The sequence below is a fragment of the Psammomys obesus genome, unplaced genomic scaffold, assembly GCF_907164565.1.
Source record: "Psammomys obesus unplaced genomic scaffold, mPsaObe1.curated_primary_1811, whole genome shotgun sequence".
Lineage (NCBI taxonomy): Eukaryota > Metazoa > Chordata > Mammalia > Rodentia > Muridae > Psammomys > Psammomys obesus.
The window spans coordinates 1,394,751-1,410,567 of NW_026596040.1; the positions used below are offsets into that span (position 1 = coordinate 1,394,751).

General features: G+C 41.9%; 1 protein-coding gene across 3 annotated transcripts in view; it reads left to right on the top strand.

Moving 5' to 3' along the window:
- Positions 1–15,817, top strand: part of Arhgap26 (Rho GTPase activating protein 26) — a 384,765-nt gene that overhangs the window by 224,033 nt on the left and 144,915 nt on the right. For all 3 annotated transcript variants that reach the window (XM_055622582.1, XM_055622584.1, XM_055622583.1), the window contains 2 exons: positions 1,433–1,498; positions 4,860–4,934. In XM_055622582.1, the coding sequence (XP_055478557.1) occupies positions 1,433–1,498; positions 4,860–4,934 (141 nt within the window). The remainder of the gene's footprint in view (positions 1–1,432; positions 1,499–4,859; positions 4,935–15,817) is intronic.

Genomic DNA, 15,817 nt, shown 5'->3' on the forward strand with positions numbered 1-15,817 from the left:
AAGTTGGTAGAATTTAATTTTTTCTGATATATCTGGAAAATTCCATGGCATTTTTTTTCTTCCTTGTACCGCTTGCCTAGGAAAGACTCTCACTTCCTAGTTGGCCTCTAAGCACTGGGGCTTTCTCAGTTGCCAAGTTCTTTCCAAATTTCCAAAACTTTTGTTGATGTTTCTGGGGTAAGGAAGTGTCTTTTGTCCGAGATGAAGTTCATCTATGTTTAGAAGGAAACAGTGTTCACAAGCCTGCTCTTAAAACACCCGTGTTCAGAATCCATCTCAACAGCCCCCAGAGTTCCATACACAATGGTGGGTCCCCAGACTTCTGAGCACCATGCCTTTGAAAAGAGACTTGCAAGTACTTCTCTAAAGAAAGAAGTAAAGGTTTCTGATGACTACGGGGTGACAGTCATAAATAGCTTGGAAAGTTTCTTATGCACAAAAAGATAATTCTCTGCCTGACAAATACTTCCCCAGTGGCTGGCAGCATTTTGAATGTTTCATGAAAGAATGAGAGTTGTCCCCCGCACATAAAAAGATACCTAGTGTCCTTATTAATCGGATGCAAACAAACCCCATCAAGAAAGTTCTGACACCACTGGAATGGCTGCAATGAAGAGAGATGATAACTAACGTGGACAGGATGTCCAGGCTGATCAAACTGATTTCGCTCCTGCAAGCTCTGCGCATTGTATTGGTGGATAAGCAAAGCCTGGGGTTGAGGTTTTGTGGATGTCTGACCTCTTTATTGCTACTTATAAAGTAGTTCTCCCCTGGAGGAAATTGTTCCTGTGGGTTGTTTCATGTTCTGAATGGCCTGGTCAGTACTGGGACAGATGGAGGATCTCAGGTAGCTTCTTTGTTCTCAACTGGTTCAATGTTCCTCTGGTCATGTTTCTTTCCTTCATTTCCCCCTCAATTTTCTGCTTTTTCTAGTCACCAGAACAGAATTGTTTTTTTAATTCAAGGTCATATATATAGCAGCTTGGTGATCTGGCCACTTTAGCAAGTCTCCACATGTTAACTTGGCAACTTTGGTCATATTTAGCTTTTCCAAGCCTCAGTTTTTCCACCTGTAATGTGAGGCTAGTACTACTGTCATCAAGAGGATTTTCTGGGAGTACAAGAATTAATCTAGGTAAAGCACTTACCCAGTTTTTTCAAAGCTTTATGTAGATGATGCTGTGCTGCCATTTCTTGTTAGAAAGTGAGGATAGCGCCAAAGTTACTGTGAGAACTAAGCTAATACGTGCTTAGGGTAGGCTCTTTCTCAGTATCACCTATTTCTAAGTTATTATTTCACTTGTATTTCTTTGTCTTCGTATGGGAAAGGGAAGAGGCCTGTGAGCACACGGTGTGGTTGGTTTGCAGTGTGGAAGCCTTACAGTGAGCTGGTTTGCACGCAGGCTTGACCGTATTTCTCTTGTTCTTGCAGCTGCACAGTTGGACAGCATTGGCTTCAGCATAATAAGGAAATGCATCCATGCGGTGGAAACCAGAGGTAAAGTCTACCAGATGGACAGATGGCGTTGTTCTCATGGAAGATCACATATCTATGAGGCAGCAGACCTGCTGCCTGCCGCTTCTGATTTTAAGTAACTCATTAACTCCCCTGGTGCCACTGTCAGTGTTCTTACAGGTCACATTGGTGTGAAGCAGGAGTTCCCCACCTGTTTCATGTCACCCACGTCGTCTCTGGGCGATCATGAGAATGCCTTACATGCATACAAATAGAATTCTTAGGCTTATGGAAACCAGTCTGAAACTCGACTATTATTAAAATGATTGAGAACACAGCTGAAATGGAGCAGTAGATATGCTTCTGTGTTAACAAGTTTGTTCACATCTTACAGTGGAAGGCCTCAGACTGGTATAATCTGGAAACTGAAGCATTGTAAGCATTCTGTAACAGTGTAAAGAGTCATGAAAACTCTGTGAGTTTTGGACCATGCTTCAGGGATTGCTAAGACCACCATGATTTGGCATTCATAAGGGAAGGAAGTGTACAATGTCCGTAATAGTGAAAATAAAAGCTCTTTTCCAGCTAGTTCACAGATCCCTGGACTCTCTCCAGGGATTATCTTAGAGTCTGTGGATCCCAGGTAAGGATCTCTGCTCTGCAGACCTGGATCCGAGAACCACCAAGGACAGAGAAGGAAGGGGTTAGGCACCTGCTCCTCGTTGACATTTCCCAGGTCTGTTGGAGCAGAGCATGAGATAGGGGAGGCTGATTTGCCGCAGTCTATCACAAACCAGAGGCCTTAGTTCTGGCACTAAAGAGTTCGAAGTGCCTGATCCATTATGGCCCTGAGAAAACCTGATAACTATCTCTCCACTGAGAGTGATCAAAAGCAGGAGACCACTATTTATGCCTCAGTGTGCTACATACTTGCACTTTTTATTTGTTTGAAAGAAATTCTGTCTTAAAGCAGAGTTGTAACCTTACTAATGGAGAGGGACACACACACACAGCACACAGGTTGGGGGTGGTCAACAGAACATCTTGAGTTCTTGTGCCTATGTGTCCTGTGAGGGTTCTATTTCCAAAGAACTTACTTTAACATACTGAAGCAGGTTTGTATTTTATTTTTTTTTAATGTTTGATATTTCTCCTCAATTTCCTTCAGCAAAAAAATTAAAACAGGTTGACAACAAATGTACATAAAATATACCCAGAATGACTGGAGAGATGGCTCAGAGGTTAAGAGCACTGGCTGTTATTCCAAAGGTCCTGAGTTAAATTCCCAGCAACCACAAGGTGACTCACAACCATCTATAATGAGATCTGGTGCCCTCTTCTGGCCTGCAAGCAGAATCCTGCATACTAAATTAATTAATTAATTAATTAAAAACAACAACAAAAACAAAACAAAACAACAACAACAACAACAAAAAACCAAAACCCACAACTATATACCCAGAAAATGTCAAAGAGACATAATTGGAAATTAATCTTTGAAAATAAGGTTGTTGGTCATGTTGAGCCAAAAGAACGTTTATATGGTAATGTGGTTAAAATGCAAAATCAGGAACCAATCAAATGCCTTAAAATTTGGTTAAATCAAGGGTGTTTTACTTGTGCAGTAAAAATCTTGTGAATCATTAAAAATAGAAATGTTTTTTGACATCCCACATTTACATGCATTAAGTGAAAAATACAATTTAAAAGTTAACAGCCGTCCCGTCTGTGCTCATTCTGTGACGTCCCCGAGAGGACGCCCTCTGCACTAGTGGTACCAGTGGCTCTCCGTTCGTTCTCTTTTACTTTCCTCTTTTGGTTTTCTATTTGCCTTTGTTGTAATATTTATATTTAAATATAAATATTTTTAAAGAGTTTATATTTCTATGGAAATTTTAAAGAGTTTAAGCTTGTTTTTTATTTTAAAAGAAAAGGATAAAATCAGTGTGTTTGTCTGTAATTCTGCTTTTCAGGAGGTGAAGATTAGACAGTTGGGAGCTAAAGGGCAGCCTGAGTAACAGAGTGAGGCACTGTCTTAAAATGAGGAAAAAAAGGAGAAGGGAGGAGAGTAGTTAGGATAGGCAAAGGCAGAAGCACACATATACAGGCAAGTATACTTGTTTAAGGTGGGCTGAGTGTCTGTCCATTTGAGCAGCCCAAACCAAGAGGAAAACCTATTCCCCAAAACTCTTCTCAGGGTCTGTGACCACTGTAAACAATAGCTTGTAAACCTCATCGGCCACTGTAGGAAGTTCTGAGTAAATGTTATGTACACGCAGGAACCCACTGGAAGGTATTAAGAGAAGTCCTATGAACTCACTTTCACAGTAAGAAGTTCACAGAGGAACTGGAGAAGAAGCACACCAGTTCCTGAGAGGTACCAGATGTGATAGACTTGGGCCAACAAGAGGAAAGCCATTTTCAGTCACTCAGTCTAAATTGTCCCTGTTGGAGTTGAGGAGATAGATAGATAGATAGATAGATAAAGCATAAGGCCTTGAGTTTGATCCCCCAAACCCAGTAAAAATGCTGGGCATGGTGACACACACTTGTAATCTCAGTACTTGAAAAGCAGAAACAGGAAGATCCATAGGGCTCACTGGCCACCCAGGGAAGCCAAATTTCTGAGCTCTAGCCCAGTGAGAGAGCCTGTCTCAAAGGAGGTAGATGGTATTCCCAAGAATTTGAGGTCGTCCTCAGGCCACCCTATGCCTGTGCACACATACGCACCCACACACGTGGACAGGCATAAACCACATGCATTCACACCTGCATACAGATTGTTTCCTGTTGTAAGTGGCATGGCGGCACTCTAATCCATGCATTTCAGTGAACAGAAGTTCTGTAGTTTGTGTTCCATCTTTGTTTAAGTATTTCCCAATAAATACCTTTGCTCTAACTGTGATGGATTTTCTGATTTCTCAGTCTTGACTAACATTCCCTAAGATGGAAAATGTTCTTACACTTCAGTATTTTTATGCTATGTGTAAAAATAGATGGAAAGTTATTTATCTTCTTCTGTGAATGATTTTTTTTTTTTCTTTTAGTCATTCTACTTTGGACTTTTGAATGTAAGAAACGGTTAAAAACTACTTCTTTCAAATAATGCATTTTGCATCTTTAAAAATCTTCATCTGCCACTTTTGGCAAGAGAGGAGGGAAGTTTCTCTCCCAGTGAGGACCTGGCTAAGGTGAGGACTGGAGTGTTCAGCACATCCGTCAATCCTCGACAACTGTGCCAAATCCCACTCCTTTGCTAAGAGCTGAGCTGAGTGGCAGGGGACTTTAATTATGGCAGCTTTTAGAAGGACAGAGAAAATGAGGGAAAAATAGAGGAGCATTTGGCCTTGTCGGCCTGACTCGTGTTCTGATGCTCATCTAATTAAATCATCTTTCTTCTCAGGGATCAATGAACAAGGACTCTACCGGATCGTGGGGGTCAACTCCAGAGTGCAGAAGTTGCTGAGTGTCCTGATGGGTGAGTACAGCAGTGGCTGCCCCAGGCAGGTCCCTTGGGCAGCCTAATCCAAGGTTTCCTGGTTTCTAGGTAGCTTCTGGGGTAGGAATCAGGGTATGGAAGTGCCAATGCCCAGAAATCTGCCCTGCTTGCTAGGTGTGGCTGTGGGCATTAAGAGGAGAGGCTCTGAGGAGGCCTCCGTAAGAATAAAATAAAATGGCAGGGCCAAGTACCACACCCAGTCCTCAGGCTCTGTGCCCCCGTCCAAGTGCCAATTGGTCACTCATGTGACTGCCACACCATATCTGTCTTTAATAGCTCATGACTCCCTTTGTCCTCTTTTGAGGCAGGCCTTCAGTAGGACACAACCCATGTCCAAGAAAGGGTATCTTTCTAGCCCAGGAGGACCTTAGGTCCTCATGTTCCTAATACTGAGGGTGTCATGTAACTCTCAGATAAAATGTATATATGCAAGATCTCTCTTGCTTCTAGATTTCAAGCCTTCACTTGATCCTCTTTCCCTGGCTGATGTATAAATAGAAAGCCACTACCTCCAAATGTGCAGTGTTTGAATCAAAATTCATGAGACGAAGTTGCCTAGGCTGCAGATATCCTGTATTTTTAGCTATGCAGCCAGCTTCAGTGAGTCACATGGATCTAAATGGCAAACAGATCAAATTTCATCCATCAGTGGCCGTTGTCTGTGTCCACAAAAGCCCTAGCCTGGTACTTCGGAAGATTAACTCTCATTCAGGCCTCTCACTTGGCATTTTAGGCAAGGGCCTTTCTCTTGTATTTGTCACTTCTTCTGTTACTCTATTTTTTGAAAATAGCTTTCATATGTGCAGAAGTCTATTCCTTTATATGGGCCAGAACGCGCTACCCACTGCTGTTGTCAAAACCCCACAGTATTATGCGTTACGCTGAGGCCTGCTCTTTGAAACCACAGTGTCTGTGAGGCTCTTCTAGACTTATTTTCTACTTCTAAGTTCAGATGTGGGATACAGTTAGGCTTTTTAAATTATTTTTAATTTTTTGAGATGATTGTGAGGTACACATGCATTGTAAGAAATAAGGGGTCTTTTGTACCGTCTACCCAACTTCCTCCATTGATAGCATCTTACGAGGCTGTATTTCCGTATGACTGCCAAGCTCCTGACATTGCTACAGTCAAAATGCAGTATTTCCACGCCCATAATGACCTTGTGATACCCTTTTATGTCTACTCTCTGCCTTACCTCCTCACACACACAATCTCTGACCCTGGTGACCAATAGTCTATCCCTTTTTTTTTTCTTTTAATTTTATCACTATGAAATTACTTGTCATATAAATGCAATAATAGAATATGTAAGTTTGGGCGGTTGAGTCTCTTTCTTAGCAAGCTTAATTATTTCTAGAATTAAACAACTTGTATGTATCATTACTTGTTAATTTCTTAACTACCAAGTAGTATTCCACTGTATGGGCATACCACAGTCTAGCCATTCATTTGCTGCAGGGCTTCTGGGGTATTTCCTTTGTTAGGCTCTCATGAGTAGAGCTACTGTACATACTTGAATAGAGAATTTTTATGTGAGCATATGTTTGTTCTCATAAAGTGACCAAGAGTGCTATTGTTAGGCCATATGTTGATGTGGCTTAATTTTGAGAAATTCTAATATAAGGAAGAATTAAGAGCTTAGAAGCTATCAGCCTTCGGTCTTTCATTTCTGCTTAGCATCTGGAATAGATTGTTGGGTGATAGTGGTATTAAGTTTCTATAGAGTCCTGGCAGGGCAAGATATGCATGCACCTGAACGCTGTTATGCACACATGTGGTGTTAGCACTTAACATGACCTGAATCTGGAGATGGAATAGTGAAAGAGAGAGGAATTCAGATTGAGCAGATATGAGCAGCAGCACGGGCAGAGGCAGGCTGTGCAGGGTAGAGGTAGAGGCTCTGGATGGTGTGGGATTATTCTTTAGTGTCTGAGAGAGCTACTTGAGGCTAAAAGAGGACACTGAACAGCGAAGGTGACCTGTGTTGCTGACAAACCTAAGCACAGTGTTGAGGAGTTTGGGGAGTTTTTTTTTAATTGCCCGAAGGAAATAATGCACTGTTAAGAGTTCTAAGTGGTAGAGGTGCGTGCAGCATGGTAATAGTCAGGACATTTGATTAGATTAGTTCACAGAAAAGGCATTTGCTTATGTGTCTGGTGTATCCAAGATGACAGCCACATGCAGGGTTGAGGGGACTCTCATGCTGTCTTTACCACGAGCCCTGTCCCTTTCCCTTTTGTCTTCTAGTTTCTCACTATCTGTGTCCTCCGTTGGCCCTGGCCTTGGCTTTGCTCTCTCTGGGAGTGTCCCAGAGAGACCCAGGCACTGCAGTCCTTGGAGCTTGCATCACTCAGAAGAGTGGCTTTCGGGTGACAGTTTTGGCAGAAGGCCACAGGGAGGACTTTGATTGGCCAGTGTGGGCCATTCTCATGATAAAATTTTCAATTTGGAGCCAATCACATTATCCTCACCAGATGGACACAGATGGCCTGGAACCTGTGCCTATGTGTGGGCCGGAGAGCAGGGGTGAGGCTTAGTTTATGGAAGCCCATTCATTGTGCAGGATCACTGATGAGAAAACGAGGAATCCTTTCTTAGAGTAGTGATTCTTACTGTATTAATGAAGTGTGTCCAACAGAGCAGGAGCAAGATCAACTTCTAGCATGAGGTGAACAACATAAGAAAACATGGCACATGTATGTGATCATGGATAGGCCCTTGAAGATGGCAATAGGTGAGGCAGAGAATCCCCTATCTAGGGCTAAACCGAAGAACGGGGACTCTGTATCTAATATTTTACATAGAGAAACCACCAAGACGAGGAGGCTTCAATTAGAATTCAGAGATGTCAATGTGAGGCAACAGTACTGAAAACAAATTACAATGTTTTAGAAGACTGCTCATCTATAGAGATCCACTTTGGGCAAAAGAGATGTTCTGACAGGTGGCGGTTCTCATCGCTGCTCTCAGCAGCCCCCTGACAAGCCTGACACTGGCTTTTCCTTAGCCGTCCTAGGTATAGAGGAAAGTAATCATGACCATCTGAAGAAAGTCATGAAAGAGTAATAACTAGCAGCTGACAGTCACAAGGCTAGCTGCCTCTGCCAGGAGGACATTCCACATAGACTGGGGTATAAATGATCCTCCCAGGGGCAGAGCTGACCAGAGTGAAGTGTGATCTAATGCTGAGAATGGGGCCTCTGGGTCTCCCCATCAGTCAAAGGTACCTTGTCCTCCTGCAGTTGTCAGACCAGGGCACTAGGCCCGGGTTTGTCTCCTTTTTCTTGGTACCACTACAGGTCTGGGCCAGCCGTTGGTATAAATTCTCCTGTAGGCCACAAACCCTTCAGGGCTTACTGTGAACCACATCCTCACTCTCCTCTATTCTCAGCATTTTCATACCTAGCTACATGTAGATACACTGCTTTTATTTGTTCCAGTACACTGAATGGATTTTTGTTGCTACAGATAAACCAGACACTAATTTTAATCAGTAGTTCATGTTTTGTATTCTTACTTCACTGAGGGACTGTAGGTGGGATGGGGAATGAGAGCCAGCCTGTGGAGAATGCCTTTGTTTTGCTGATTAGTGTTCCTTAAGGGGGCTTGCTAGAATTCCTCATAGCCACTGCAGTGTCCACTGTACCTCATGCTGGTGTCCTGCCAAGAGCCACCCTGGTTACTGCCTACCAACAGGGGTCAGTGGTCTTTGAGTACTGAAAAAAACCCAGGAAGACTTTGAGATTTCCTGAGACAGAATGTATGTACTGTCCCTGCCGCCCTCCAAACTATTAAATGAGGATAAATATTTATAAATTTTCTTACACACAAACACACCAGCTATGTTCTTGTTCATTACATGTCTGTTTCTCTTCCTTTCTGTGCATGCCTATTTTTAAAATTAAGCTACAAAGGGGACAACTTGGGTCAGTTTTCTTCTACTATGTGGGAACTCATGTTGTCAGGCTTGGAGACAGGTGCAATACACTGAGCCATCTTACTGACCTCCAACCCCTTCAGTATTTTCTAAGTAATTCCTTTCTCCAGTTAAAAATTATGAGTAGTCATTGATGAAATTTCAGAAAAAATACAAAAAACATAAAGAAGAAAATAAGAATCCTTTAGGCCAGAGACAACACTGATTGACTTTTGAATCATAGGCTCCTTTAAACCATGTAGACCAACACATAGCAGGCAACTCAGTATAGCATAGTATTAATATGGCTACAACATGAGACACACATGCTGTTTAACAGGATGCATGCATATAACACTCGTGTCTGCTTCCCTATGCCAAGTCCTCCCGTGGCATTGCTCTTGTGGTGCATGTCAATCGGTCTCCTGCCCTAGTGCCATTCTTATGGGTGTGCTGTGAGGCAAGGAGCAGAGGCAAAGAGCATGCACTCTGGAAGCCAACACACTGCTTATCCTTTTCACTTTAGACAAACGGTTTCAATGGCCTGTTCTCCTGTCTACTGCTGCATATACTAGCCTGGCCTGCATAGAAACGGGAGGATGAGATGAGAAAGATGCAGGAGCGTTGCTGAGTCAGAGCCTGCACATTATGAAATGCTCATACGTCTTACTCCTTACAGTTTACCTTACAATGTTGAGTTGCTGGGGCAGGCTCGGAATATGGCTTCAGCCTCATTACCTACTGTTTCCAAGTTCACTGTCAGCCGGCATAAGGAGAGACCTATCTTCCCCTAACAGCCATGATCTGTAGTACTTGTTTTCTTGTATAAATAAAACATGTAAACGATGTGTTTTCCTCTTATTTAATATTCGTTGAATATTTTGAACATGTTTATGCTGCTGACAGAAGAAGTTTCTTGCCTGCTTTTGTTCTTAGTATTATTTTCCTAATTTCTGTTTTCACTGTTTGATGTAAGCTTTAAATATGGAAGCTGTTTTTACAGCATTTTTATAGAAATATTTATGTCCCAAGTTCTTTGTTTTCCCTTTTTTTTTTTTTTTGTCCCGCATTTGAAATTTTTATGAAACCAAACTCTCATTCTTTATCCTTGACCTTGATAAGAATTATACCTTAAGAGACTCTTTTTATTGCAGGACTATAAAAAACATTTTGTTTTTCTTAAAATTCATTTAAGGACTGGCAATACAGCTCAGGGAGTAAAGGTACTTGTTGCCAAGTCTAACGACCTGAAATTGATCCCCCCGAACATGGTAGAAAGAGAGAATCAACTCCCATGAGTTGTCTTCTGAACCTTATACAAGTTCAGCATCACTCATGTACACACACACACACACACACACACTTTCCAAAGAAATAAGTGAATTAATGAATGAATGTAAATTTTTTAAAAGTTCATTTGGGTTATATTCACACAAACTGTAAACTCTCCTTTTCCTCAGTTGTATACACTGATAAGTACACAAGAAATCTTTCTACTGTCACTGACTTTAAATATCACTTGTGAGCACATCTGATAGTTACAGGGTCCGTAAGGGAGCTTTTATTGGTGGGTTTTCTAAAGAACAGATTCCTTCTTGGTTTCTGTTCCTGATACCTGAGTCGTAGGAACACATGGTCCCCAGTCTTTGCTTGAGGGGTTCACTGTTCCCCTTATTCTTGATGTCCCCAGGATTGCCCCCCAAATATGTATCACTTATTTAACCTCTGTTAATTACTGCTGTGTTCTTGTCATCAGGAACATGATTTTGTGGTTGAATTTTCAGTGTCTTTAATGGGGCACACTTGGCTCTGTGTTCTGCTCCTTCAGCCATCACCTTTACTTGTTTCACTTTGGTAGCTCATTTCATGCTGCTCACTTCTTTTATGAATTTCATTTATATTGTAGAGTAGGTGCTTTCAGTGCTTTGCTCTCTATATTCTATACCAGCAAACACTGGATAGGCTTTCACAGGATGATTAAAGCTCTTTGCTGTGGACTGCACTCTGAATAGATTCTTCCTGGTCTGCAGTCACTTTCCTGAATCCTTTTCAGAGTCACTTTCTTCTATGGCATTGGAAGGCTATTTTACGAGATGCCAGCCAAATCTCAGTCAGTTGTAAATCTTTTGTTTTGTGTGGTTCTGTAGTCCTGAATAATTCCTCCTGGCCCCACTCTGCTTAAGATCTTGGAAGAACTGAAATATCTGTGAACTCAAAGCTTGTAGTTTTTCTCTTGTTTCTTTGCTGATTCTGCAAGGACTACCTCCTGCTTCTTTTTTGTGTTTTATTTTGTTTTGTGATTGGGTCTCTCATGTAGTCAGGTTGATGTCAGACTTACTACATGCACATACGCACACACACACATACACATTAGTACACATATGCAGAAACTCACAGACACACGTTACATGTACATGTTTTGCCAAGCCAAAGATGACCTTGAATATCTGATCTCTTGACCCCCACTTCTGGAGCGCTGGGATATCAGGTATCACCACCACATCCTGCTGACTTTCCCCTTCAGAGTTTGTTTCTCGTGTTGTAAAGGTGTTCTTGCACATTGCTGCCCAGCCTGGCTTTGCTGTCTGTAACCTGCTCTCTGGGCTTCTGTAGGCCTGTGGGAAAGCAGCCTCCCTCCAGGTGTGCAGGAAAGGAGTGTGGCTTCATTTCCCTACCCAGGGAACTTGGCTATGCTTTCTCTGGGCCTCTACAGGAGCCCCACCTCTGGCAACAAGAGAATGTTAGACAAAAGGCTTTACAATGCTGTTGAAGCTTCCTGTCCTTTTCTTCTGTGTGTCATTATTAATGTTTAACTATGATGGCAAAGAAATGCAAATTCAGCAATTGGTGTTTTTCTCCTCCCATGCTATGACTTCCCTCTAGGTTAAAATTACAGAGAGCACAGAGAGGTGTCAAACAGCAGTGCTTAAATCACCAGGCAATGGGCAGTGTTCTTCCCATCTCCAGCCATGAACTAGCCCGCCCCATCCCCCTGGAATCCTGAAGGTCTGCATTCCTTTCTTCTGTGCCCTTGTTCCCCACACATTTTCACACATTGCTGTAAATAAAATCAATCAAGGACTTCTTTCTGAAGAGTTCCACAAGGACAAGGTAAATCTTCAGGATGACTTCTGAGACCTGAAGCTTACATGGTAACTGAAGACTGTATCAAAGGGAAAGTAGGGGACTGAGAGGAAACAGACCTCAGCCACCCCCAATGAAAGGAGCAGACAAATGGTGACAGACTTGGGATAAGGATGGTTCTGGGAGCCAGGCAGGGGCTTGTTTTCCATGATCTTGAGTTCCCAGAGAGGGGAGATCACAGATGGAGGCTCAACTTTCCCTATTTTTTCATCTGTCACCATCCTTGCCTATTAGGATACTTCAAGAAACTCTAAGACAGACAGTAAGAGCATTTTAAATCCCAAAACACAAGTGGTTGAGGATGTTCTGAATTCTTAGACACTACATATAGGCAGTTGCCAAGGTCTTTAAGTTTTGTGACTTTTATAATCAGAAAACAGAGTAACCAACTCTGCTTTTCAAATTGCCAAGTATTAAATCTAGCCTCGGGGAGTGACATGAGGGTAATGAAGCCTGATATACACAGAGGGTAGTGTACAGGTAGAAGCTGTATTTTCCTGTAAGTTATTATGGAGACAGAGGACATGAAAGGCTTAAGAAAAGTTTAGAAAAGGAGTTTATAGTTTACAGTTTATAAACAACAAAACAGGATTCACTTTTAGACTAAGACTGGGTGGTATTTTGGAAGGGTAAATATGTAGATCAATGCAAAAAACATAAGAGCCCTCAAGCAGGCCCAGCACATACTTGGATCTTGGATAAAGGGGTCAGGATAATTAACTGGAAAACGGAGTCTTTTAAACAAATACCATAGTACAATTTGCCGTCCATATGAGGGTGGTTGAAATGAGCTCTCATTTGACACCATATGTGAAAAGTATCTTGAAATGTATCCTAAGAGCTGACACTGTGTACTTTCTAATAGAAAACGCCGAAGAAATATCTGTGATTTTGTCTTTAAAGAGCTTCCCTAACTAGAACACAAGAAAGAACCATTAAAGGAACATATGTTAAGTTGAACTTCATTTAAATAAGAAACTTTCTCTCTAAAAAGATCTTATCCATTGTGGACCTATTGGTACAGCCTGTAACCCCAGCTCTTTGGAAGGCTAAAGCAGGGAAATGATAAGTTCAAGGCCAGTCTGGTCTACAGAGTAAGTTCAGAGCCAGCCTGGATAACTTACTATGACCCTGCTTTAAGACAAAATACAAGATTTGAGATGTGACTCCATGATATATATTTGCCTAATGTTCATGAGGGCCAAAATTCAATCCATAGTACTGTAGAATTTTTTTTTTCAAAAAGAAAGTTTAAGTTTTAAGATCTGAAGAAAGTATTTATAAAAATGTGTATATAATCAGTATTTTGTATCTAGAATATATTTTTAAAACTCTTGATTCTTAAGACAACCCTCCTAGTTCTTAAAATAGACAAAAATATTGAAAAAAAAAAACCCAGTTGATTAAATACACAAAGAACAAATACCACATGTAAAGATGACCCCCACTGTAGTGTGCGTGAGACTACAGCTGGCATCAGGTGTCAGTACTGCTATAATGTACTCCTAGGATAGCTAAAATTAAAGTGAATGGCTGACTGCGTCCTTTGTGAGAGGATGTGAAGCAGCCAGAGCTGTCACAGTCTGTTGGTGGGTGTGCCAATAGCCTTAACATTTTGGAAGACAATTTGACCATTTCATTTAAGGAAAACATTTTTATCATTTGATCTATTCTTGTAGATTTGGACCTAGCCCTGCTTGTTGATGCAGCATTTACCTAAGAGATAAAAATGTAGTCCATAGACAGCCTCTGTGCAAATGTTTGTAGTAGCTTTATTCATAGCAGCCACAACTGGAAAGCACCCAGATGTCTGTCATCTAGGGAATGGGCAAACAAATTATGACATATCTAGAATACTGAATACAACTCAGTAAAAATGGAATAAACTACTGTACATGTAACAGTATGGATGGATTTTGGAAGTATTATGCCATGTGCACCTCTTGCCAGGGCATGAAGGTAGCAGGGAAGGACTGAATGTAATGGCACCAGGAGTTCTGAGGTGCTGGAGTACCTGGGTGGTGGGGATGGGACCCTGACTGTATATGCATTTCAGAAATTATGGAACAGTACAGGTGTAGAACAATTAAGTGTACTTCAGGAATATTCACTGTTAACACTCATACACCGAAAAGTGTTCTGCATTTGTCTTCCTTGTAAAAAAAAAAAATGCAAATTAAAACATTGAGATAACTTAAAAAAACAAAACACCATGTTTGACTGGTAAAGATCAAAGTCTGACTGCGTGTTGTTTTGAGGGTGGGAATAATCACTCAAGATTAACCCCCCCCCAGGACAGCTTGAATAGTATTCTCAGAAACTTAAAAGACACAGATTTACTGTTTAATACGTATATACATTTTCATTTCTTTCTCTTTGCTGTTGTACGTTTGTGCAAGCTGTAAATATATTCTCTTGCATGTGTGTGGATAGTCCAGAAGTTGATGCTCGGTATCTTTCACTGTCACTTCACACCTTATTTTGGGGCAGGGACCCTCTACTGAACCTGCATCTCACTGATTCCACTAGACTGCCTGGTCAGTGAACTCCAGGGATCCTCCTGTCTCTGCTTTCCCACCAGATTACAGGCTCACACCTTCATCCCTAGAGTTTCTTTTACTCTTGGTGTTCTGAGTTGTTCTCAGAAGCTGGTTTGGTGGGACCTAAGACAGCTTCTTCTTGTTAGCAGCACAGCTTCTGCTGTGTCCCCTGATTTTCTGGGTATCCCGGTGGTGGGTGGTAGAGAGTTGCTAGTCACTGTTTGTCACTTAGATGCCCCATTCCTCTCCGTGAATGTCCATCTCACTAAGTTCTGCAGTGGTTGAGGTGCCTGGTGGGGAGAAAGGTCTGAGTTCTTCAGAGATGCTCAGATGTCACCTGGACATCCTGTTCAGCAAAGGAAGCCTCAGAAAGGAGGTATAGTGACAAGCTACTCTTTCTGGAAATGTGGTCACTTGGGTGGTTCTATTCAATTTAGTTTGGCTCTGAAATGAATTAGAGTGGACACATTCAAGTTATGAGGCTTGCCTCATCTGTGCTATAAAAAGCCTTTCAGCCAGACTGTAATCTGACTCTCCTCCCTGTAACGTTACACAATATTCCTATGGTTGCATAGCCCAAAAAAGTGGAAGCTAATGATTAGTTTGCTAAATGTGGCTCATGGAGCAGTTCACACCTCCAAGACCTGCCAACCGCTGCTGATGTCAATTTGTGCTTCCTTTTCTGGGGTAGAAGTTGGATTCATCCTCAGAAAAATGTACAGTAACATTTGTTTTGACCCCAGAAACCAAGAAATGAGCAGGGCTCATGCGCCTTGGGGACAGAGTGGGTTATGGGGACACTATGCCAAGCACAGTGCCTGGATGCCTTGGGCTTCAGCAGTCTGTGTCTGTCTGTAGGAGGCAAACAGGAAGCCTCAGGTGACAGAAAAGGAAAAGAAGTAAAGTAAGAGATCGAGACAGTAGGAAAATTACATTTTTAAACCTTTAAGGACACTTGCTATAATAGAACTATGTGGGCTTCATCATTTTATGAAAATGGTTCTTTGTTGTCTGTTTCGTGTGACAAGTAAGTCTTATTGCCCATGGTCACGTGTGGACACTGCACAAGTGTCTTGCCTTTAGGAGCTGCAAAGTTTGCGAGCTACAGCCCTTCTCTGCTTCATCTGTAAATATGTCAGTGGGACACCCTGTGCAGTAGGGACTAGCTAGAACTGTGTGCTTTCTCTGGAGAATTATAGGTTAAATCCTTAAGCAATTCACAAGTATTTGACCTCATCCCACTGGGATGAACGTGGGTTCT